The sequence below is a fragment of the Onthophagus taurus genome, chromosome 7 (assembly GCF_036711975.1).
Source record: "Onthophagus taurus isolate NC chromosome 7, IU_Otau_3.0, whole genome shotgun sequence".
Classification (NCBI taxonomy): Eukaryota; Metazoa; Arthropoda; class Insecta; order Coleoptera; family Scarabaeidae; genus Onthophagus; species Onthophagus taurus.
In genome coordinates, this window is record NC_091972.1 from 6239208 (window position 1) to 6262693 (window position 23486).

The 23486-nt window shown below is 29.3% G+C and overlaps 6 protein-coding genes across 6 annotated transcripts in view; 2 read left to right on the forward strand and 4 right to left on the reverse strand.

Moving 5' to 3' along the window:
- Window positions 1–158, reverse strand: part of LOC111418839 (sol narae) — a 53172-nt gene extending 53014 nt beyond the window's left edge. The window contains exon 1 of the mRNA XM_023051526.2: window positions 59–158. The gene's annotated coding sequence lies outside the window, so the exon portion shown is untranslated. The remainder of the gene's footprint in view (window positions 1–58) is intronic.
- Window positions 159–4098: 3940 nt separating this feature from the next.
- Window positions 4099–5339, reverse strand: LOC111418827 (N-alpha-acetyltransferase 40). The gene is made up of 5 exons (XM_023051514.2): window positions 5226–5339; window positions 4896–5155; window positions 4688–4846; window positions 4473–4628; window positions 4099–4420 (listed from the first exon to the last, which is right to left on the reverse strand). Exons 1-5 carry the CDS (start codon window positions 5229–5231, stop codon window positions 4255–4257), a joined length of 747 nt encoding a protein of 248 aa, XP_022907282.1. The 5' UTR covers window positions 5232–5339; the 3' UTR covers window positions 4099–4254.
- Window positions 5340–5653: 314 nt separating this feature from the next.
- On the forward strand, window positions 5654–7586 carry LOC111418911 (Tubulin tyrosine ligase-like 12). The gene has a single exon (XM_023051617.2). The coding sequence runs from the start codon at window positions 5723–5725 to the stop codon at window positions 7538–7540; it is 1818 nt and encodes a 605-aa protein (XP_022907385.2). The 5' UTR covers window positions 5654–5722; the 3' UTR covers window positions 7541–7586.
- A 1441-nt stretch (window positions 7587–9027) lies between these two features.
- LOC111418900 (trafficking protein particle complex subunit 13) lies at window positions 9028–10631 on the reverse strand. Its single transcript, XM_023051605.1, has 5 exons — window positions 10505–10631; window positions 10198–10451; window positions 10025–10149; window positions 9436–9978; window positions 9028–9384 (listed from the first exon to the last, which is right to left on the reverse strand). The coding sequence occupies exons 1-5, from the start codon at window positions 10536–10538 to the stop codon at window positions 9123–9125; spliced, it is 1218 nt and encodes a 405-aa protein (XP_022907373.1). The 5' UTR covers window positions 10539–10631; the 3' UTR covers window positions 9028–9122.
- Window positions 10632–10823: 192 nt separating this feature from the next.
- On the reverse strand, window positions 10824–11455 carry LOC111418845 (uncharacterized). Its single transcript, XM_023051536.1, has 3 exons — window positions 11240–11455; window positions 11050–11178; window positions 10824–10985 (listed from the first exon to the last, which is right to left on the reverse strand). The coding sequence occupies exons 1-3, from the start codon at window positions 11378–11380 to the stop codon at window positions 10971–10973; spliced, it is 285 nt and encodes a 94-aa protein (XP_022907304.1). The 5' UTR covers window positions 11381–11455; the 3' UTR covers window positions 10824–10970.
- A 204-nt stretch (window positions 11456–11659) lies between these two features.
- On the forward strand, window positions 11660–17405 carry LOC111418870 (uncharacterized protein PF3D7_1120000). The gene is made up of 2 exons (XM_023051572.2): window positions 11660–14174; window positions 16708–17405. Exons 1-2 carry the CDS (start codon window positions 11820–11822, stop codon window positions 16795–16797), a joined length of 2445 nt encoding a protein of 814 aa, XP_022907340.1. The 5' UTR covers window positions 11660–11819; the 3' UTR covers window positions 16798–17405.
- The last annotated feature ends 6081 nt before the right edge of the window (window positions 17406–23486 follow it).

Sequence of the window (23486 nt, forward strand, 5' to 3'; positions counted from 1 at the left end):
GTTTTTATATCATTGTAAGATTATGGTAATATTATAAAATATCACAAAAAGTACTTACCGATACGAAAAAACTTCTCCATGAGCCCCAATCACCGTTAAAATACGTTGAAAATTTAAAAAGCCGTAACACTGACATTTCAACTTAATTTTGACAATGACAGCAGAAAGTTGATAATATAGAAAACTGTAATGTAGGTAATAGTTCCATTAACGAAACATGTGTTGCCATGGCAACCCCAATTATCTGGACAAATACAATTAAAAGTCATCTTTTTATACAATTCTGCTTTATTGATCAAAATAACGTTATTTTCTGTAATGTGTTTAAATTTGTAATACAATTTAGGGGTCGACAGCAATAAAAAGGTGTATTCATTTTTTTGAGTTTGTAATAAGAATAAAATAAAAAATAAGTTGACAGGTGGTGCAATAATCAACTAATGTACAGTGACTCACAAAAGTATTTATACCCTCCTATACAATACAAAGAAATTGTGTAAGCCCAAATCTCAAGCCTCATCGGTGATTACTTAAATGTTCTTAAATTCTATCTTCAAGTAGGCAATCCATTGGTGTTTGAGCAACGTTATGCCATCACTATAAAATTCAAATTTAGCTTGAGGTTGTTTTTTTTTCTGATTGAGGGTCAAAAATTATATAAAAAAAAAGACAAACGTCAAACCTTAAGAAAATAAATTCTCCTATGAAAAAGATTATTTTCGTATTTAGATTTTCAGTTATTTTCCGTTAAATAACAACAAGATTTAAAGAATAGTGAAGAAAAAAATTAATTTATTATTTATTTCTTTTTTGTTAAAGGCAATTTAAACGAAAATTGAAAAGCAGCATGTGTCCAAGGTATTAAATTCACTGAACCCTGAACCACCATCAGTGTTAATAAGTCACCTCTGGCAAATTGTCGCCAACAAAAACCATTAAAAAGATGTTCTGTGTGAGTTTGAGCTTTTTTGTAGTTTGGGACTTTTTTTAGAAGAAAACCGGTCGACCAGGTGGACAAAGCTTTTTAATCTTTTTAAAGATATATTCTTGTCGCAAAATGAAACAATATACATAAATAAAAAAAAGAAAATCATTAAAAGGAGACAATTTTTTTTTGTTGAAATAATTAATTGCAACTTCTTGGCCAATCTTTGGACTTTAAGTTTTTTTTTATTTATAAATCGTAAAACACTATCGCTGTCTGCCGGAATGTCTGGTTGATTCGAGATATTTACGTAATAGTGACTCGAAAAATCATCTATCATAATAAATTTCAATTATCGACTATTAGATTTTTTTTCTTTTTTTATAAAGCCAGGTGGTTTGTCCGTTTCGATTTAATGTGGCGAACAAAACAGATCGTTAGTAAACTGCTAATAAAAATCTATAATAAGACTAGTTTTTATAACAAAATCTTAATGATATACTTAATTTCCTTTTTTTGATTCCAAACTATCTACTAATTAAGACTTTAAATACTTATAAACAATTAAAATAAAAACTTAAAGAACAAAAAAAGAAATAAAAAATATCTATATACATTTTTTTAGATGTTTAAATCTTTTTTTAGATAAAGATATTTTCTTAGAAAAATATATTATAAGTATTAACATATTTATTGTGTTTTTCCACGAATTCACATATAATCGCCTTTTTTTTTCGAGTTTTAGTTAATTTGTCATGCTGAATTTTAATTGATCTATTAGACTACAAGTAAAGGTAGGCTTTCAAACAAAAAAATAATAAAATTATCAAAATTTATGATTACGATGTTGTGCTAATTGCCCTGACCTTTTTATAACTCTTAAAATTCTAATATTTTCCACAAACTTCTTAATTATTTTTTAAATTTAACACATTACTCTCTATTTAAACAACAATTTTAATAATGATAATTCGATTTTTTGAGGTTAAATTCTTTTTAAATCATATTTGATAAAAATGGGCATGTTTCTAGGTCTAGTGTTAGTTCTAGTTTTACACTGCCACTATCACTAGAACTAACACAAGACCTAGAACTAGAATCATTCGGGTTTAGCCATCTTGAGAGAGGTGCGGCTAAATCCGAATGTTTCTAGTTCTAGCTCTAGTGTTAGTTCTAGTTTTACACTATCACTAGAACCAACACAAGACCTAGAACTAGAATCATTCGGATTTAGCCGTCTTGAGAGACGTGTGGCTAAACCCGAATGTTGCTAGGGTTGCTAGTTCTTGTTTGAGCGTCTCTTAAGACGGCCGATAACTCAGGGTTATCATAAAGATGTTACCTTTTTCCAAGCAAAACTCCTTCTTTGCAAAACTACCCAATGCCTGTACTATTAAGCTAAAAATGTTGCATTTTATATGGGACAGTGCAAGTGCATAGTAGTTACATAACTATGGTTACTGCATTCATATATTGCGAATTATATGAAATTCCCTGTACATTAATGTTCATTAAAACCTTTTACTGGTTTTCTGACCTCTGAATGAACTGTAAATTAAAGGGGATGTACAGAGGACCCGCTGGGGCCTAAGTGCTATGAAATTCACCCCCACATGACACTACATACACATACATCATGTTTGACGTTTAAACGTCAAAGTTTGTCTCAATTTTTAGGTTAGAAAACGATTTTGGGCACAAATCTATAACGTTGAAGTAAATTAATGTTTTTTATATTTCGATTAAATCAATTTTTATGTTTAATTTAGTTTTCGCCGTCTAAATGCACGAGTTAAAGATAAGGAGACATGTAAAATATTAAATGTAATGATTTTTGACGTTTAACGTCAAAATTGAAAATTTCTAGGTTAGAAATCGATCGAATTTAAATAATTTATTGATTTTAATAAATTTTAACCGATTTTCAACCAATTTGCAGAATAAAAGGATAAATAACGACAATAAAGGTGAGTTTCCCAATTTTAATTTATACCGATACCGGATTTCTGTGGAACAGATGATAATTAGCGATTTTTTTAATCAAAAAAGAAGTTTCTGGTCTCCAGGTGTACAAGTTCAAGGTTTTCTTATATATACTTTTTTTGTTAAATTAACGATTGCTTACAGAATCACTAATCGAACCATATCAAAACGAAAAAATAGGCCGAAAATTAGCATTATAACATATACATTACAAAAAATCTTTCCTTTTTTATGTTTCTATGTACGATTTGATTAATACTATTATGTAAGAAGGCGAGATGATGGTATAACTTATGTACAAACCACATATTTAAAAAAAAGTGTCACCCAAACCAGGTATACGAATCCTAACGGTAACGAGTTGGACGAAGAAAAATAAAACCAAAAAGAATGAAAAAAAATACACACAGCCTTTATCTCCATTAATGGTTTCGCTGGAATAAATTTGCAAGAATTATTCAAAATTTTTAATAGCACCCATATATATTCGACGGATATAAATTTGCCGGGCGTTTTCTGACGTAATTGTATAAGCATAATTGACAATTTTTTTCCTTCTTTTTAAATTTCTCATAAAGTATCACGAATTACTCAAGAATGATAGTACAAATTTCACACAATTTTGATGATTTATTTCACTTAGAAGAGTAAAATCAAAAGTAATAGTAAACGTAAAAGATACACACCAATTAGCTAATTTTGTGTTTGAGTCTGAAATTTCCATAAAACATCCCTTTTAATGTTATTAATTTATTTTGTTTGAAAATTCGTGATTTTTTTTCCTTGTTTTTGAACAAAGTGGGAAATTACCAATGATTACAAAATCAATTAAATGTAGAAATTTCAATTTAAAGATTTCGAGACGATTAAGTAAAAAATAAAAACTGGTTTTATAAAGTAATAACGTCGTTATTGCAGAATAATACGTAATAAAACGCTTTCGTCAAAGTCTTGAGTTCAGAAAGTGTGAAGTTCATACCTCACTTATTCCAACACGATTCAGGTGCGTCCTAAATATTTTGTATCCGTTTCCGTACTTATATAACAAGATTGTAAACTTTATTAATAAATGTATCTCAAAAAAAAAAGGAAAATAAAATTTTTGAATTTCATAAAGAGCACCATCTTTTAATGAAAATCTTTTACTTCATAATAAGGAACGTAACTCTATAAAAATAAAATAAAATTAATTTATATATAATTCTTTATTTTGAAATGAAATTTCCTTCATTTATTTAAATATATAATAATCGAAAAATTAAAGCGTACTTATTAAATTAAAAAAATGTATGGACTTAATACTTGTAAGATATCAGAAAAAATAAGAAAATGCCAATTTATTATAATTAGTGATGTCCAGGACAACAATGAGATTGATTGTGAGAGTGTCCATGGCCGTGATGTGCCTCCATCTCCTCAGTTGAAATCAGCTTTTTATTAACTTTACTAAGAATCTCATAGGGATGAGAAGCTTCATCTTTATGGCAAAGTGATGGTTCATCTATTTGATATCTAAAAGAACCAAATATGTAACATATTAAAAGACAACTATAACAAAACTTACTTTATGTGCTTAAAAAAGTTGCTACAAGGATTGTTTTTAAGAATTGTTAAAACAACTTTACGCATATTATTTGTAAAAGCTATCAATTCTAATATTTGCATCATAAACTTCCCTAAACCTTTTCCAACATATTCAGGTTCAATTTGCAATTCATAACTAAAATTTTAAATAAAAATGATTAAATAAAAAATTCTTCTGACAGTTTGATTAATTACCAATAAAGAACTTCAATTTCCGATTCTAAATCAAAACGAAAATGTGAAAATCCGATCTTAACCCCATCTATAGTTTGTGCAATTAAATACCAAGCGGAATCATGCATTAATTCGTCCTTTTTCTTCCAATCTCGCCAACCCCACGAGCAATCATCATATCTAAAACATTTAGAAGTAAATAATATATAAATTAAATTATATTAATTACTTTTGCTTCATATTTCGCTTTTCCAAATCAAAAATCCACTCTTTTATAGCTTCGTCCAAATGAATAACTCTTTTAACATAAAGTTCGGCATCAATCCCGTTTTTTTGAAACTTTCTAAAAGCTGGAAAAGGTTCCATGGGATCTTCTAATTGATTTGCTTTTTGTATAGCTTCTAAAGATCGTGCTAATTTAGCTTGATGTTCTTTTTGGGCCAAACGCTTTTCTTCTCTTCTTTCTTTACCTTTATTATTGCTTTTGCGCTAAAAATTATTGATATCTTATAATTGTGATCATTTATTGCATATTTATTACAATTTATTGATTACTTACGCCCATTTTTAGTGGTACTCTCTGTAACAAATTGCTTTAATTCGCATAAAAACCTGCCATTAATCCTGCAAAAATACACAAAAACGTGCTGTTTCTATTACAGTTGGGTTGCATATCTTAAAAGATTATTTATTATATTCAAATTTTCATTACTTAAATCACAATGTATCGCAATTTTAAAACACGAAATCGTTAGAAATCACCATTTAATACAATTTATGTTCTATATATAACACATAATAGTAAAATTGTATTTTATATCAATAATAATGTTAAAATTTGCATTATTTAAATTTTAGCTCCTTTCAATTTTAAAACGAAATTTGTTAAAATTAACGTTTATATTGAATGCTTATGTTCTATTTTCAACATAAAATCCAAAAATAAAATATAAATCACAAATTATATTTATTTTAGACAAAAATTAAATTGAGGTTATGTTATTGTGTCAAAACCGCAAGTTTTGTCACGCGTAATTCAAAATTTTTATACTAACAATGACAAAAATAACGTATCAAGAGTTTTTAAACGATCACCGCCCTCAACTTGTACATTCTGCGATACCGGAAATTTACTGGGAAACGATTTATACGAAATTAATCGAACAAACTTTTGATGCTGGAAATATTTTTTCTCTAATGCAAATTGAGTATGATGTTCAGCGAAATCCTGAGGATCCTACTTGGGCGTTACAAATAAACGTTGAAGAAGGTATACAAGCTGATGATAAGCAACATGTATATCTTGTTGATCATGCTTGGACTTTTCGTATGGAGGATGCTTTGAAACAATTAGAAGTTGACGATTCTTTGAAACAACGCATGGCTTCTATTGTGGGATGTGATCCAGAGGAGGAAAGGAACGTTTTGACGCAGAAAATTTTTAATGAAATGTGGAAATATTGTTGTTTTTATTGCATAGGAAGTGCCACACAAATTGAGGATCGATTGGCAGTTTGGTTTATTATGGATGAAGTAGGCTCTGCTATTCATCATAGTGATGATCCTAATTTTCGAGTGGTTCCATTCATTTATATTCCAGAACAATTAGGTGTATGTTTGATTTATCCTTTAAAAAATTTAAAATGTGAAGAAGTTATTACAAGAGATTTCTTGGAAGGTGTTACCGATTCTTTAACCAGATCAGCTTTATCATTACCTTGGAAAAAATCGTCTTTAACAAAGCATAGTTTTGATTTTGTTCCACAAGATGAAAAATATTTTACATCTGGTCATATATTGGAGACTTTACCAATAAAAGAAAACTTTAAAAGTCGCCCAGAAAAGAAAGAGAAATATAAAGTGTATTGCGAATATGATGTTATTAAGAAAGCTTTAAATGATCCAAGATTTGAGTTTGTTATTAATGAAGAAGATGCTGATATTCTTTGGTACACAAAACATTTTAAATATTACGAACAATTAAGTGAAACACCTGAAGTATTTGTAAATCAATTTCCTTTTGAGTATATAATAACGATAAAAGATTTATTAGCAATAACATGTCGCCGAAAAAATAAAAAGAACTTTAATGGATTAGAAAGCTTACCAGTTTGGCTACCTACAACTTACAATTTACAAACTGAAATTGTTCAATTTGTATCTTATTATCAAAAAAGACAAGAAAAAGGGCTTAATAATCTCTGGATTATTAAACCTTTCAATTTAGCAAGGGGCTTAGACATGCATATTACAGATAATTTGAATTACATCATGAGATCAGCTACAACAAGAGTAAAAATAGCACAAAAATACATTGAAAATCCCGTTTTATTTGATCGAGATGACGTTGGAAAAGTAAAATTTGATATTCGTTATGTAATTTTATTAAAATCAGTTAAACCCTTAGATGTTGCTGTTTATAAAGAATTCTTTTTACGATTTGCTAATAAAGAATTCGAGTTGAATTCATTCGATGATTATGAGAAACATTATACTGTTATGAATTATACTGAAACTGCAACATTAAAACACATGCTTTGTTCGGAATTTAAAGGCCATTGGAAAGAGCAATATCCTAATAATCCATGGGAAATTGTAGAAGAATCTATTTTTAGTATGTTGAAAGAAGCTTTTGAATGTGCGGTTATGCTGGATCCGCCTTGTGGAATATGTGACAGTCCCCAATCTCGAGCTGTTTATGCAGCAGATTTAATGTTAACTTGGAATGGGGAAGATATGCAACCTAAATTATTGGAAATAAATTGGACTCCGGATTGTCAAAGAGCATGTGATTACTATAAACATTTTTATGATGATATTTTTAAGTTTTTATTTTTAAATGAAATTAATATTGATACTATAAAACCGTTATAAATATCAAATTTGGTATACAAATATAAATTTTTTGTTTATAAAAATATATTGAATTGATTAATTTTGGTTGCTGCCAGAAGAGGTAATTACTACCACAAAGAATAGACTCTTTTCAAAAGAGCGAATAACTCTTCCAAAACCACTAAAAATCCCATAAAAAAATGACAGGAATAAGTGATGTGTGACCTCAACATGTACAGTTTCCTGTAAATTATAACTAATAATTAAAAAAACATTTCTGATATTTGAAACAAATACATTTGTTGAACTATTTAATTTATATTCGTTTTAACAAAAGTTGGAATAGATATTATTTCACATTTTTTATTAATATTTAATATTATTATTAAATGACTTAATAAATTATTGATAGACGGCGCTCATATAGTTTTTTTGAATTCAAATAAACAGCAACATTTGTTTGTATTCAAAAATTTTCTGAAGTGTCAAATTAAAAATCCTATTTTTTAAGATGGATTACGAAAAGTTTAACATGTTAGATTGTTACATATTAGAATATAAAATAAATTTTTTGTAGAATAATTTTTAGTTATAGTACCGTAATTTACAGGAAACTGTAAATTTACTTTCTTTGACAACACTAAAAAAAAGGTTATTTTAAGTTTTATTCTAAAACAATAAGAAATAGACCTATCTAATCCCATATTTTTGTAATCAAAAAAAAATAACGAATTTAATAAACGAATAATCAGTGGTTGTTTCCATTAAAAAAAACTAAAATTGTCACCTCAAAATCTAAAACCGAAAAAAATTTTTTTACTACGTCATCAAATTCTCTGTAAAACAGTGTCCGTATAATCTCTTAGTTATAATACTCCACCTATAATAATAACCAAGATAATTGCACTTGCTGGTTTTACGATATTTTCAATTTTGGCCTCTAGGGGAAAATCAAAAGACGATAGCTAAAAAAATAAAATACGCCACTCATTAAGAACACATCAAGCTACCACCTGTTCAAAATTAAAACTTTTTCGTACGATAATTTTCGAGAAAAAAAATCGTAAAGTTGACAAAGTTGCCGGTACCGTAAAAAATCGGGTACTTTTTTCATTTAACTCGTGATAAAAAGCAAACCGTGGATCCGAAAATTTTCAAATTAACATATGTTACGTAGAAATGTTCAGTTTTATCGAGCGGTTGCGAAGATATCGATCTCTAAACTGAGGGGTCTTGACTTTTTGCATTGATAGTAGTCTGTGGTTGGTTTCCATTTCTGTTTCTGCTTCAGTCTTTACCTCATCCATTCTGTTTTGGAGATTCTAGGTGTATGTGATGTAATCAATAAAACTTTTAGCATTCCATTCTTCTGCCACAAACGTATATTTATCTTGCCTCCTCTGACTCTACACCCACCAAACCATTACACAAAAACAAACATATACAGATGGTGTGTAAAGTCCCACCGCAACCATTCACATGATAAAACAATAACAGCCACATTATTGTTCAGCCACATTCAAATATTACTTTTTAATAATTTTATTTTGATTTATATATAGCAAACATGAATATAACAGCTATTAATTTGTATAATTATCTATAAAATCAAGCAAATATATCACATATGTTTAGATATTAAATCATTTTTTAACATAACAAACACCTGACCTAAATCTTCATAAGGATAATTTCGTTTCAATAGAGGATCATACAATTTTATTCCACCCAATGTCCTTAATCCAGGAATTAAGGGTACAACCTTTAATTGGATATCAAGGGTTGAATGTGCAGAAATTGATTTTAATGTTTTCCCTGATACTCCACTCCAAGTGATACCTTCACGATCTTCCAATGCTAAAATTAGTTCCACATTCCTTTCCCTGTAACATTTAAAATTAATATTATCTGATTACAAAAAAAGGAAGACTTACGAATTATTCAAAATTCTACATTTAAAAGCAAAAGGATTTTCTAAAATAACAAAATTAGGTAACTGAACTACAGATAATCTTATATCTTGATAATCTGGTCCCATCCTTTGCAATTGACTTGTTTGTAATCTTCCTTTTTCTCCTAAATTACTCCTCCAAATAATATCTAACTTTCCGATATTAGTAGCTCCACTCAACAATTTTAAATCATTAAATAATTTAGGATCTGGAGTCAAACAATACAAAAATTGACATATTGATTGGGGCTGCAACAATGTTGTTCTTCCAAAAACGCTTTTACCACTTGGTGTCATATTTAAGCATGTAACATTAAATAAATGTGAAGCATCCAATGAGACTCTCTCTAAACAAATTGGACCGGAAGTTATATTTTGTACTTGAGCCTCTAAATAAACATCATCATTTTCAGCGTTATAAAATTTTGTTTTGACATCTAAGGGTTTTAAAACCATTATTTTAAAGAATTTTCTAAAAGACATTGAAACTCCACTGGGTGCTTGATAAGATACCTCACAAACCAATCTAAAAAAGTCAATTTAGTAACACTTTTATCAAATTAAATCCATACATATGGGCTCCAATTTCTTTAACTTCATGATGTATAACAACATTAACTGTATCATCGGGATTTAAAGCTGCAGTAGCTGGATTTGATGATAAAGCCAATCGTTGTGACGATGTTTGTAAATCCACCTTAAATTTATTAAATTATTCTTTGATATTATAGTTAATTAAACTTACTTTAACCGCAACATTATTAACTATTTGCTCCGTTTCACTATAAACACAAATGTAGCTTGAAAATGTTTCACCTAGATAAATGTTAACTGGATTTTGGGGCAATAATAGAAACTGGCCTATTGCTAAAGTTTCTGTGCCTGGAACTGTTGTGGAATCTTTTTGTAAGGCTTCATTAAGTAAGTTTCCTGGTAAATCTTTTGTATCAGAGGTTACAGGTAAAGGACTTGCTAAGGTAGGTCTTGTTAACCTCATAACTAGAAAGGAAATTATAAAGATTAAAACGGATTAAAAAAAGGTTTTTTTATACCTTTAAGGGCTACAAAATGCTCTTCTGGTTCCATTGTATTGGTTTTTATTTCATAAAAATACTTTTTAAGAATACTATTTATTTACAGAAATCGTGTTGACAGATTTTGACAGTTACATAACCTCACAAAATTTACAATTTTATATCAATAATTTAGTATTATTTATATTATACAAATCATTTCATTATTTGTTAGAAAATAAGTTTCTGTGCTATTGTATTGTTTATTTTTATTTTAAAAATGTGCTTTTAAAGAAATATTAATTGTTTTATTTTCTTAATTTTTTGAGGATTGATCTGGACTTCGCAATCAAACTAATTATTTATTTATTTGTAGCAATTTTATTTATAACACTAATATCCTTACACATAAACGCTATTAATTAGAAATTTTATTAAGTAAAATAATAAATGTGCTTAAAAAAATAAATTATGTTGCTTAATGAAGATTCAATGGTGGTACCCCTCAATGGATGATTTCCTAAACATTATTAATTCCATATAAACAAATTAAAACTACAAATAAAACAATTAAATGAATTTACCTGACGATCAGTTTCGTTATTTTGATTATACATATTTTTCAGTATTTTTTGTACAAACTCATACTGTTTTTCTAGTTTAATTATACACATTTCACAAACTGTTTTGGGTAACTTATCATACTTTTGTATCTAAAAAAAAAACGAATGAAAAGGTTACTTATTAAAATTTAGATTTTAACCGATGATTTACATCTAATGGTATGAGTTTAATCTTGTGCAAAAGGCTCTTTTTTCTTGCGGATACTCCATATAGATGAATTACTTTCTTTTTATGCTCTGAGCAAAGTCTGCACATAAAACCAACTTTTACGGCTTTCAAACAACTTCCCATTTTATTATTAAAAATATAATATTTCTTTTAGTTTTAAGATAACCTGTCAATTTACCAATCACACAAACGTCAAAATAAAAATTTTTGTTGCTACCAACCTTAAATAATTAAAGTAACTATTAATTTATAATTTCTTTTATTATTAATGTGTTGTAAACATCTAATATGATTATGTTTAATTAAAGGCAATTGTAATTAAAAATTAAAGATTTATTAGAAATATATTTAAGATGTATAATAAATTTCATGAAAGAATGTTTAGGTTGGCATTTTTGAAAAAGCGGTTTTAACCTTGTTTATTCTTGTTTGCTATGTTTATTCTGGATATTTTATATTCTTCTGTAAGTGTTTATGTTATAATGTTATGGTTTGTGCATTCATAAAAGTGTCACGAAAGAAGAAAATATCATGGTTAATAAATTAGTTTTTATATCATAAAATGAAGAGTTATAATTTAAGAGTTAAAAAGCAACAAACTTTAGAAACAAAACGAGTGCCTTTAAAAGATTATACTAATGTTATTAGTGCAAGAAGTAGAGGAAATGTGAGTAAAACAGCCGAAAAAGATAATTCTTGTAGTCAGTGTTACATGAGAAGAAGAAAATCTGGGAAAAATCATTACCAAAGTCAGACTAAACAAGTTTTAGATGATATAAGGCAAAGAAAGTGCCAAGTTGTTTTAGATAAAGATAAATCAATTGAAAATAAAATTATTAAGATGATTGGTAACAAAACTATACAAAAAGATGATAAGAATGAAAAAAATTATGGAAATTTATGTTCTGATACTACTAAAGATACTCAACAAAGAGTTCATGCTCCCAAACCATGTCAAGTTATATTAAAGAGAGACAAATCAATTGAAAGAAATGTAATAAAAACGTTTGGTATTAAAATTATGCAAGAAGATGATAATGTAACGAATAAAAATAGGAATAAAATGATGGGTTCTTCCAATACCAATAAATTTATTCAAAAAAGTGTTGAGACATTAAATGAACCAAAAGAGAACAAGAAAAATAGAAATTTGAGACAAACTAATCTTTCAGATTTTCCCACAAAAAGACAAAAAGGTGATTTTAAACAGAAGGTAGGTTCTTCTGATAATAAAGGTGTTCATAGAAATTTACGTAAAAGAAATAGTAAACAAAACTTTGCTGAGGAATCATTAAAGGAATTGCAAGATGAACCAAAATCAACTAATGATAATAGTATAGATAAAAGGCCAATTTATAGACGAATGTCTCAATTTAAAGAACCAAAAGGGAAAAAGAAAAATGATGTTTATGCCTTTGATTTTTCATTGGAAAATGATACTAAATCACCAAGTAAACGAAAAAAGAAGAAAGGGCATTCCTTAAACACAAGTTTACCTTTTGAAAGATATATGAAAGAAATGGTTAGAAAGTTAGATGAGAAACATGACAAAGAAATGGGTAAAAATAAAAAAGGAAATGTTAAAAAAGCTGAGATTAATAATAAACCTAAGGTTAAAATTAATCGAAAGGATAAGAAAATAAAAAATGTTAAAAATAAAAATATAACCACAGAAATTGTTTTATCCAATTTATCAAATAACCAAAAAGAAAGTGCAAAATCACCTGAAATAGATAAAATTAAAATCATTTCAAGTATAAAAATAGTTCCTTTGATATCAAAAAACATTGGAAATGAAAAACAGTTTACATCAACACCTTTACATGAAAGATATTCTTCTCCAAATATTTTTGAATCCGAAAATAATGAAGAATATGAACCAACAACTGATTTTGATCAGATTTCGTTAAATAAAACGCCAAATATAAATCGTTTTCAACAGTTAAATACTCCAATGTCTCCAATTGTTGATAAAACAAATAGTGTTGAAGCCAGTCCATGGAGATTTAACGTAGAAGTAAGAAGAAATCCACATTTTCTTCAATACAAACGATCACTTCTACCGAATTATAATCAAGACATGGTTCTTGATAGTACTTTAATTGAAAAACGATCCTTTTCTAAATCAACGAGTGATTTTAATGTTAGACCAATTCCAAAACAAACTAGTATTTTAAAATACGTTTCTGGTGGAAAAAATCTTGAAAATTTTGATTCAATGAATTCAATGCATCATTCGAGTTTATTTGATGCACACGATTTTATTAGTCCAGAAAGAAAAAGAAGTTTGGAAAATAAAGAGAATAAAATTATTGGAAAAAATGTTAATGTTGCTAAAAGAAATATTTTTGATATTTCAAATAATTCGAATAGTTTTGAAGAAAATATTAATTTTGTAACAAAAAGGCTTCCAAAAAGAAACATACTTGGTCCTAAAATAGACAACGAAAAAAATATAAATAACATCTCAGAAATTGATGGTGAAGAAAACTTAAATGAATCATCTCTAAACTCCTCCTCTTCTCAATCAAAATCCGATTTCTTTGGTTTTAATGTTTCCGAAATTACGCATCAATCTAATCAAAATACACCCCGGAGAATGGAAGATATTATTAAAAAACTTATTAAAGAAAAAAAGAAAGTTTGTTTTGTAGTAAATGAGACTAAAAAGAATAAAATATCGTCCGACATAGAGGTGGATGATGATAATGCAGAAAAGAAATTGGAAGAAATTGGATTTTTTGACTATCAGGATAAAGAGCCTGAAAGAAATTTCGATTTGGATATGATTAAACAATATAAACGTAGACATGGAAAACGGCGAAGATCTCCTTCACGTTCCGGTACAGAATCCGAAGATGATGAGGAATGTACGCGGAAGAGGAGAAAAAAGAAAAATGAACGAACTAAAGCAGAAGTAAGTTTTTTATACAGTGAATTTCAGTTCAGATGCAATACAGGGTGTCTCAGCGAGACCGCTCATTAAACGTTTCTGGGGTTCTGGCCAAAATCTCTTTGACTAAAATATTTTCAGATTTCTAGCACTTCCGGTTATACCGGAAGTCGCCACCTATTTAATTTTTTTAAATGGAACATCCTGTATATTTTTACATATTTGGATTTGTCTGTTTTCAAGCTTTATAAATAACTTTACTTTTTGCAATTTGATTCGGCTGTTCTCGAGTTATTCGAATTTTTTTAGAAAAATCTGCTCCAGCAGACATTTGTTAAAAAAATCAGAGAACACTCGATTTTTGGGATATCATTTTAGGATTCAGAACATGCTTAAGCAACATGATGGAGTATGTTTTGGTGCCACTTTACTATGGCATTAACTGGCACATTTCTTTTCGAAATTTGAAAGTACCATAACTTCATTTTTTTAAATGGCACCCCCTATATTTTATTACTTAGTCGTCTTCGGTGTCTCATTCTACATCTTTTATATCCCATGTATGTATGGATGGTGGAGTGCGTAATTTTTACGCGCGCACTTAGGCCCCAGTGGGCCCCTTGTGCATTCTCCCTTGGGGTCTTGAGGTGGTGTGAGAGAATATCTCGTTAGGTGACGATACCGCTTACTCGTTGCCAATGACGAGTTACCGCCGCCCCAACCTCTACGCCACATATGTCCCATACCTAACATTAGTAGTTTGGGAGATTATTAGGGTTTTTTGAAAAATACAGACATACAGGGTGGTTCAGTTTTTAATTGGGAAACTTTACTAGGATGTAGTACTTACAAAAATAACACAAGTCTTTTCTACTGGTTAAGAACTTATTTTCAAGCATACCTTAAACTTCTTTAGCGCCCTCTAAGGGGATGAAATTCACCACCCGCTTGATTTTTTTTATGAGAACTTTTTAACGCTATGGAATGTTAACATAAAAAAATATGGGTTGTAAAGCTCATTTTTTAGTGGTACTTTTAGGTCTCTTTAGTATTTTCCTTAAAGTTAATAGTTTCCGTGTAAAAAAATAAAATATCGTGCCATGTATCGCTATGTGCCGCCATGTTGAGCTAAAATTATTCTAAAAGTTGGCTCTGAGAACTTGTAAGTTTCATTTACGGTGAATCCTCATAATTGTTGATGATTATTAATAATTTTTGACTGTTATTAATCAAGAGTATCAATTTTTGATACTCTTGATTAATGAGACTGACCTCAGATTCTCGTTATTTACATACTTGTGTCTCAAATTTTCTGTCTTACGTAAATGTCTTTCGATATTTAGGAATGTTTTTTGTATCAGGTTGTCTTTACTTACAATTTGTTTCCATAGGCACCTACGATTAATGAAAACATTCCAAAATCGAGGTTGTATCTTTTTGTAAATATCTCAAAAATGATGCGTTTAATCAAAAATTTCTAAGAGTGAAAATAATTTTTAAATGAAATAGGCTTTTAGAATCAGTTGGAAAATTTAAGGGTTTATGACATAATAAAACAGTTTTAATGAAATAACCTTTGTGAACATCCTGTATAGCATTGATCCCGTCGTTCGATATTTCCAACAGTGATCTTAAACGATGTCTTATGATAACATTCCACTGTTTGCCAAACTTAGTATTTCTAAGATAAATCATATTGAAAATATTTAAGAAAATGTTTGAAAATTTCTTAACTTTGAAGGCCCATATCTTAGCCATTTATGGTTTTAGATCAAAAATTTTTACACGAATCGTCATCATTTTCACTCTACTATTTGTAATCAAAATGCCACGACTTACAGAAACATCCCGTATTTTTATTAAACGAAAAGTAGAACTAACCCTAGAACCAGAACCATTCGGGTATAGCTATGCATCTCTTAAGACCTCTGAACCTGAATGTTTCTCGTTCTAGTTCGTGAAGTGTTAATTCTAGTGACAGTGCTAGGTAGCGCTAGTTAGCATTAGATATCACTGTGTCTAAAGACGCACGGCTAAACCCGAAACTTTTTACTTCTAGGTCTACTGTTAGTTCTAGTTTTGCGCTAGCACTATCACTAGAACTAATACAAGACCTAGAACTAGAATCATTCGGGTTTAGCCATCTTGAGAGACGTGCGACGAAATCCGAATATTTCTAGATTAGGGCTAGTGTTAGTTGTAGTATTGCACTATTACTAGAACTAACACAAGACCTAGAACTAGAATCATTCTGGTTTAGCCGTCTTGAGAGACATGCGACTAAATCCGAATGTTTCTAGATCTAGATCTAGTGTTAGTTCTAGTTTTGTAGTAGAACTATTATACAACCATTCGGGATATTTTCCAAGCAAAACTTTTCCTTTGCAAAACTACCCAATGTCTGTACTATTAAGCTATGTTGCATTTTATGTGGGACAGTAGTTTCGTAAATATGGTTACTTCATTCATATATTGCGAGTTATATAAAATTCCCGGTATATCAGATTAGTTTGTATTTCTACTTATAACATTTTATTAATAATTATTTTTTTTATAGGAAGCTGCAGCTGAAAAATGGTATTCAGAATTCAATAAAATGTGTGACGAGGTTGATAAATTCCCATTGGAAATCGAAAAAGTCAAATAGGTTTTATTTTTTAAAAAATATACATATTCTTTTATAAATATTACTTTTAAGGAGTGAAGCTTTAAATAACCGAATTATGACGATAATGACTTTTTATTGGGTTATGTTCTTATTACTGTATATTTTTAAGTTATATTTCTTGCATATTGGTTTATTTTAAACATAGAATTGTATATTATTTTAATTAATATAAAAAACGGGTTGAAATTGTAATTTCGTATTATCTGTCTTGTATACATATTGTATAGATAATAATATTAAACATTCAAGTATCATATACACATAATTGTTATTAATTCATTTTGTAAAAATTGTAGAATCTTTTAAAACCTTTGGAACATGTTAATGTTCTTGGTTAATTAAAATGAGTCATTTCTAATTTGTAACCTAACCCAAAAAAAATATTTTTAAATAATCCTAACTCGGTTATTTTTATAAATAAACCCTACATGTTTGAGTGATTATTTTTTTATAATATGTATTTGAAATGCTTTACTTATCTTTTAATGTTTTGTATTATAATGAGTGTGTACATTTAGTTCAGATTTATTAACATCTATTTAAGTACAAATATATATATTTGAAAAAAATTCTTTAATTTTTTAAAATTATCATCATTAAAAAGAATTGCTGGCTGGTTATTATAACAACAATTTAAAATTTCTCTTTCACGCTTCTCAGCATTTGCAATGTCAAGTTCTGCCGCATTGAAAGACATTGAACCCTCCTCAACTTGGCGAACGTAAAGCAAGCGTTCAAGAAGCCAACCGAGCTTCTCATTTTAACATAGAACAAGAAGCGTTACCCGCGGTATCCGTGACACTCACCGCTTCTCTATCGTATTTCTACTACTATATCATTTTGTTCGTGTTGGCTGGTGAAAGTGATATTCACCACATTTAACGAACCAACCATATACGTTATTCGTTTACCCAGATTTCAAATGTCGACCTCGAATCATTGGCAAACCGAAAAATTATAACCGATTTTCTTTCTTTTTTTAATAGCTGATGGGTTGGAAAGTTTTTCACACGTGCCATCTGTTACAATTCTTCATTTAATAATGGTTAACAATTTTTAAATAAAAACGGTTTTATATTCTTGTTTTGATATAAATTTAAGTATAAATTCTATAAATATCCACATAGTTGTGTTTCGATTTGTTAATAAACCAATCACTTTGTTTGAAGGCCACCTTTTGGTGGTGTTCCACTTCTCGTGGCTTCCGTTCTATGGCCCCAATCTTGTTTGGAACGGTCGAACAACCTCGAAACTTGGGTGTTAAAGTTGTTATCGTACAAACGATTCACTTCATTTTCTTCTATTTATATACATCATTTACAAATAGGTAATTATAAGTATAATTATCATATTAGATTTCACGCGCAGTTCCAGTCTCCTAAATGCTGAAATTCGTCTGTTGTATTCCATGATTGAAAAGGTAGCGATGAATCTCCTTTCTCGCATTCACAAATTCATCTAGAATCTTTCAATTATAAAGGAAAAGTAGCTTGTAAAACCGTGTAAACTGCGCTTTATAATTTACAAACGACAAAATGGACTATATTTTTTTTTAGGTTACCCGTGCGTTTTCTGAAAAAGTCTTTGACATTACGAATACTATGTTGCTACCCCGATGGATCTCTATGGTTTTTGCCATTCTTTGGTAGTAATTTCCCGTTCTGGCTAGTGGCTTGGTGGCTTTCAAATCAACCGTGTATCCCTCTGTTAATGATGCGAGACTGCTAGATCTTCTCGTCTGGTTTATGGAATTTATGTATGCTGGGTTCTTCTTTGCTTAGATAATAACTTGGTTTGATGTTGCAGACAAGTCTCAAGATACATATTTTGCCACATATCTAGCTGTGATGCGCACATCAGGAGCAATAAACCAAATAGTGGATATAATAAATCTTAAAAGACTTTTCTGCACTACCATTTGAAGAAGATTTTTCTGCCAATAACTGTTCTGTTTATTTATTATTCATCAACTTTCTTCCTTCCTGCAGTTGTATACCTTTTGACACTCTCTGGTACTTTTTAACACTTTTAACAACATATTTACCACTGCATGACACTACATGATACTTGAAATCATAGAATTGAAGACTTTTGGAACTTGCTTTGAGAAATATTTTCAGACACATTGCTTTACTTGTTCGTATAAATTGCGCTTTAGACTTTTAGGAGCAAAAAAAATTAATGTAATAGTTGAAAAGTCCCAAAAAAGTAGCTACACGTACTTAAAAAATAACATTCCTCTAGAAATAGGATTTAAAATATAGGACTTAGAAATATTCCTTCAGAATGTTCGTTATTGCGTCTTCTGAGCAACAGTTTTGACAGAATCTTTTCTTTAAGTTTGGAAACTGAAACTGATAACTTGTCCAAATGTTTATGGAATAATGACTACTAAAAATCTGGATCAACTTAAAACTAAATCTTGACTTTGTTACAACTTTCTCTTAAACAATGCAATTAATATCATACCTAAAAAAAGATTTACTACGATGTTTTTTAAGATAGGTACGGTTATTTTCCATTGTTATTTTCACTTTTCTAAAAACGTTAAGGTTTATATGATAACTAAATAATGGTAAAGTTAAAATGCTTGGTTTATTATTTACTATAATCCTATTGTTTAGCAATAAATAAATAAAACGTACAAAAATAAAATTTAAATATTCGTAAATTAGTTACGTAGACTAAAAATGCTGATAAGATGACGACATAAGGACATTTTTCTGGTCTCAAAGTCTCAAACTTAAAGTTCTGGGCGGAATTCCATAGAATAAAGAAATATCGTTTAAATACGAATTCGTTCGATTCAATAGACGGCAAATTGCATTTACATTCCATTTCAGAATCGATGAAAGTGTGCGCACACTTTCAGTTTGTTGGATTCGATATTTGGTATTCAGCGAAAGCGTGCGTTATGTATATTTTTTTCAGAAACAAATCTTAAACGTTTAATTTAATCTTGTTAACATGTACGGTGAAATCAAGAAGGAAGAAGGAAATTTATTCAATTAACTTTGTTTTGTAGCTACAATTTTTTTGTGATTAGAAAATTTCATATGGTAAAGAGTAAAATAAAAGTTACTAAAGTCGTTGATGTTATCTTGTACAGATTTTTTTTTAACTACAACATTTTCGCTTAAGTAACTCTGTTGGTGATGAGGTGATGACCTGTTATGGTGTAATAACAAGAGGAGACACTACCGTTACTAGAATCGAGTTCTTCATGGATATATAGTAACCAGGAAGAAAGTCCGGTTTGAATGAAACGGGTTGCGGTTAAAAGCGAATGGCAGACGTTCGCTTTGAAAGAACGAAAACATAAAATGGACTCCTAAAGTGGAAAGCTGTTTAACTCTTTTTGCGGAGTTAATTGAAATGAGCCAGGTGAGTTTTTATTAAAAAGACCAAGCGATCACTAACCTATTTTAACAAGATATAATAAGATATAACCATGATCTTTCCTAAATATCAAATTTAATAAATAAAATAATCGTCTTTTCGTTATAAACAATTTTGTTGTTGTTAACCTGTGTAAAATAGTACAGTGAAAGTTTGATAAGGAGAACACTGACCGTATCGAGGTCACATTCTAAATTCATGAACAATTAACTTTTTACGCTTCGTGTTTCGCGATCTCGTTGACATTTCGTGTGCTTTCAACGAGTTAAAATTATTTCACATCTTCAGGTTATCTTAAAAATCTTTTTTTTCTTTTACACGTTTTTATCTTACCTGATATCGAAAGTTTTTATAACTTTAATAAGTACAATTCTAAATATTTTAAACTTTTTCATTTATACTTTTTAAGTTATAAATTTATAATTATATACGTTCACCGAAGCTTTAATAATAAATTTAATGTCTTTGATTAGTATCGCCATCAGGGGAGAAGATTAAAGAGGAACTAGAGCGGAAATTTCTCTTTTTACATCCGTTCTCGATTCGGTTTTCAACTTTAAACCTTCAATTTCAACTTGTACTTCAATTGCAATGATTGATTTTCTTTATTTGCCCTTGAATTCAAAACCATCAATTCGATTAATTCAATTAAGTTCGATTTAAGTTATATCCTATTCTGACTTCTGGATAGGGGTTTTCTATTATCGATAGCTTTAACTTAAAACGTAATTTATTACATTATAATTGTGTTCCCAAAAAAGAATCATCACTATATGATCCGTCCAACTATCATCCTATCTTCCTTCTTGTCATTGGTAAGATCTGCTGTCTCAAATAAAATACCTTCGTACCAGTTTGACTTTCAGTCTGTTAGATCTACGTCCCACACTCTGACTATGCTGATTTCCAACTTTCAAATGACATGCTTCCAAAAACGTCATTCTGCGGCACTGTTCTTGGATATTCGAAAAGCGTTCGATTCAGCGTGGCATCGGGGACTCCTATACAAGCTTAATAAGACTAAGAAGCACTTCTCTCGCAGATTTTCCCCTCAGCAAGGTCTTCCCGAAGGGATCCCGTCTCACCAATACTCTACAACGCTTTTTGCTGCGATACAATGACAACCCAAATACTTTTGATTTGCCTTACGCTGACGACACCACTTTGTCGCAAGTTGCAGGCGCTGATTCAATCTACAGAGAGCTGACTGCAGAAATGGTGACTTCAAGTAAAGCCCTCCAAAATCTCCTTCTTCCACCGTAACTATCCAATCCACGGCCATATTTTGTTTACCAAGTTGTAAAACTACGAATTCATCTAATTTTCATATTTTCGTATTTATCTCGATATTTTTGCATCTGAGAGCAAAACTGAAAGAGAGCAATATTATTCAGAACAAAATTTGCTACAACTTTTGTTCTAAAAGTTTTTTTGTAGTATGCTTCAAATCCAAAGTGTTACTATCAACAGTACATAAAACTACACATTCATCTAATTTTCCTATTTTCGTATTTATCTCGATATTTTTGCATCTGAGAGCAAAACTGAAAGAGAGCAATATTATTCAGAACAAAATTTGCTACAACTTTTGTTCTAAACGTATTTTCGTAGTATGCTCCAAATCCAAAGTGTTACTATCAACACCATGTAAAACTACACATTCATCTAATTTTCATATTTTCGTATTTATCTCGATATTAATGCATCTGCGAGCAAAAGTGAAAGAGAGTAATATTGTTAAGAATTAAATGTGCTACAAATGTCGTTCTTAAAGTTTTTTTGTAATATGCTTCAAATCGCGAACATTACCTACCATGAACAAGTAGTAAACACGCATTCATCTAATTTTCATATTCTCGTATTTTTCTCGAAAGTTTTGCATCTAAGAGCAAAAGTGAAAGAGAGCAATATTGTTCAGAACAAAATTTGCTGCAACTTTTGTTCTAAAAGCTTTTTTGTAGTATGGTCCAAATCCGTAGTGTTACTATCAAGAGCATGTAACATTACGAATTCAACTAATTTTCATATTTTTGCATTTTTCTCGATATTTATGCATCTGCGAGCAAAAGTGAAAGAGAGCAATATTGTTAAGAATTAAATGTGCTACAAATGTCATTCTTAAAGTTTTTTTGTAATATGCTTCAAATCGCGAGCATTACCTACCATGAACAAGTAGTAAACTACGCATTCATCTAATTTTCATATTTTCGTATTTATCTCGATATTTTTTCATCTGAGAGCAAACCTGAAAGAGAGCAATATTGTCCAGAACAAAATTTGCTACAACTTTTGTTCTAAAAGTTTTTTTGTAGTATGCTTCGAATCCAGAGTATTTTATCATGAAAAATTGATTAATTCTGGTGGTTTTAAATGACTTATATTAAAATCTTAGTTTCTTACCTTTGTGTTTGCTTCGTAGAACGAATTCAAGACGAAGAAAGCATTGATGTTAATCATTTTATTAAAGATTTATATTTGTAAATGGAAATAGAAATTACACACTTTGATTAAATCTTTTAAGAACAGATAAATTTGCAAAATTAAGAAAGGTAATAGAAAAATTTGGTATAAATCATTTTGTCATAAGACCACTATAAATAATTGATCAATCTTTTTGTTCATCATTATAAACTATAATAATAGGTCACAAGAAACTTTTTTTTCCTGTGCAACTTACCGTAATTATAACTTAAAATGTAGGACAAATAATTTTAGCTCTTTCCAATCACGAGAAAAATAAAAAAAATGCAATAAAATAATCAAATCTCTCCCGATTCACCAAGCGTAAATTTAGAAAGCATTCGTGTAACTTAATCCGAACAATGTTTATATAAAAATAAGGATAAGCATAAAAAGGTCTATATAATTACGGAGAAAGGTCTTTCTATTGAATTTTATAATAAAATGAAATCATGCAAGAATAAAAAGATTTTAACAGGACTGAAATGGATCAACACAAAATAAGGTGATGTTTATAAACAATTTGTGTAATAACTTACATAATTGTCGTTGTTTTAGCAAAGTCGTAAAATTAAAAGAATAAAATAGAATTTGAATTTTTTAATTGAATTCTAATAAAAGTAAAACTTAATACAGTTACTTTCTCCCTCGAAAGTGCCGCCTCGAAGAGAAACTACCATTTTTTTTTAGTGAGGGATAGAAATTTAATGCTAAAACTTTATAATCTGCAAAATTCGTTGTCAAATTTAAATAAATTGGTATATTTTGATATTATGTTATTAGGAATTAAATAAATAAAACACAACACA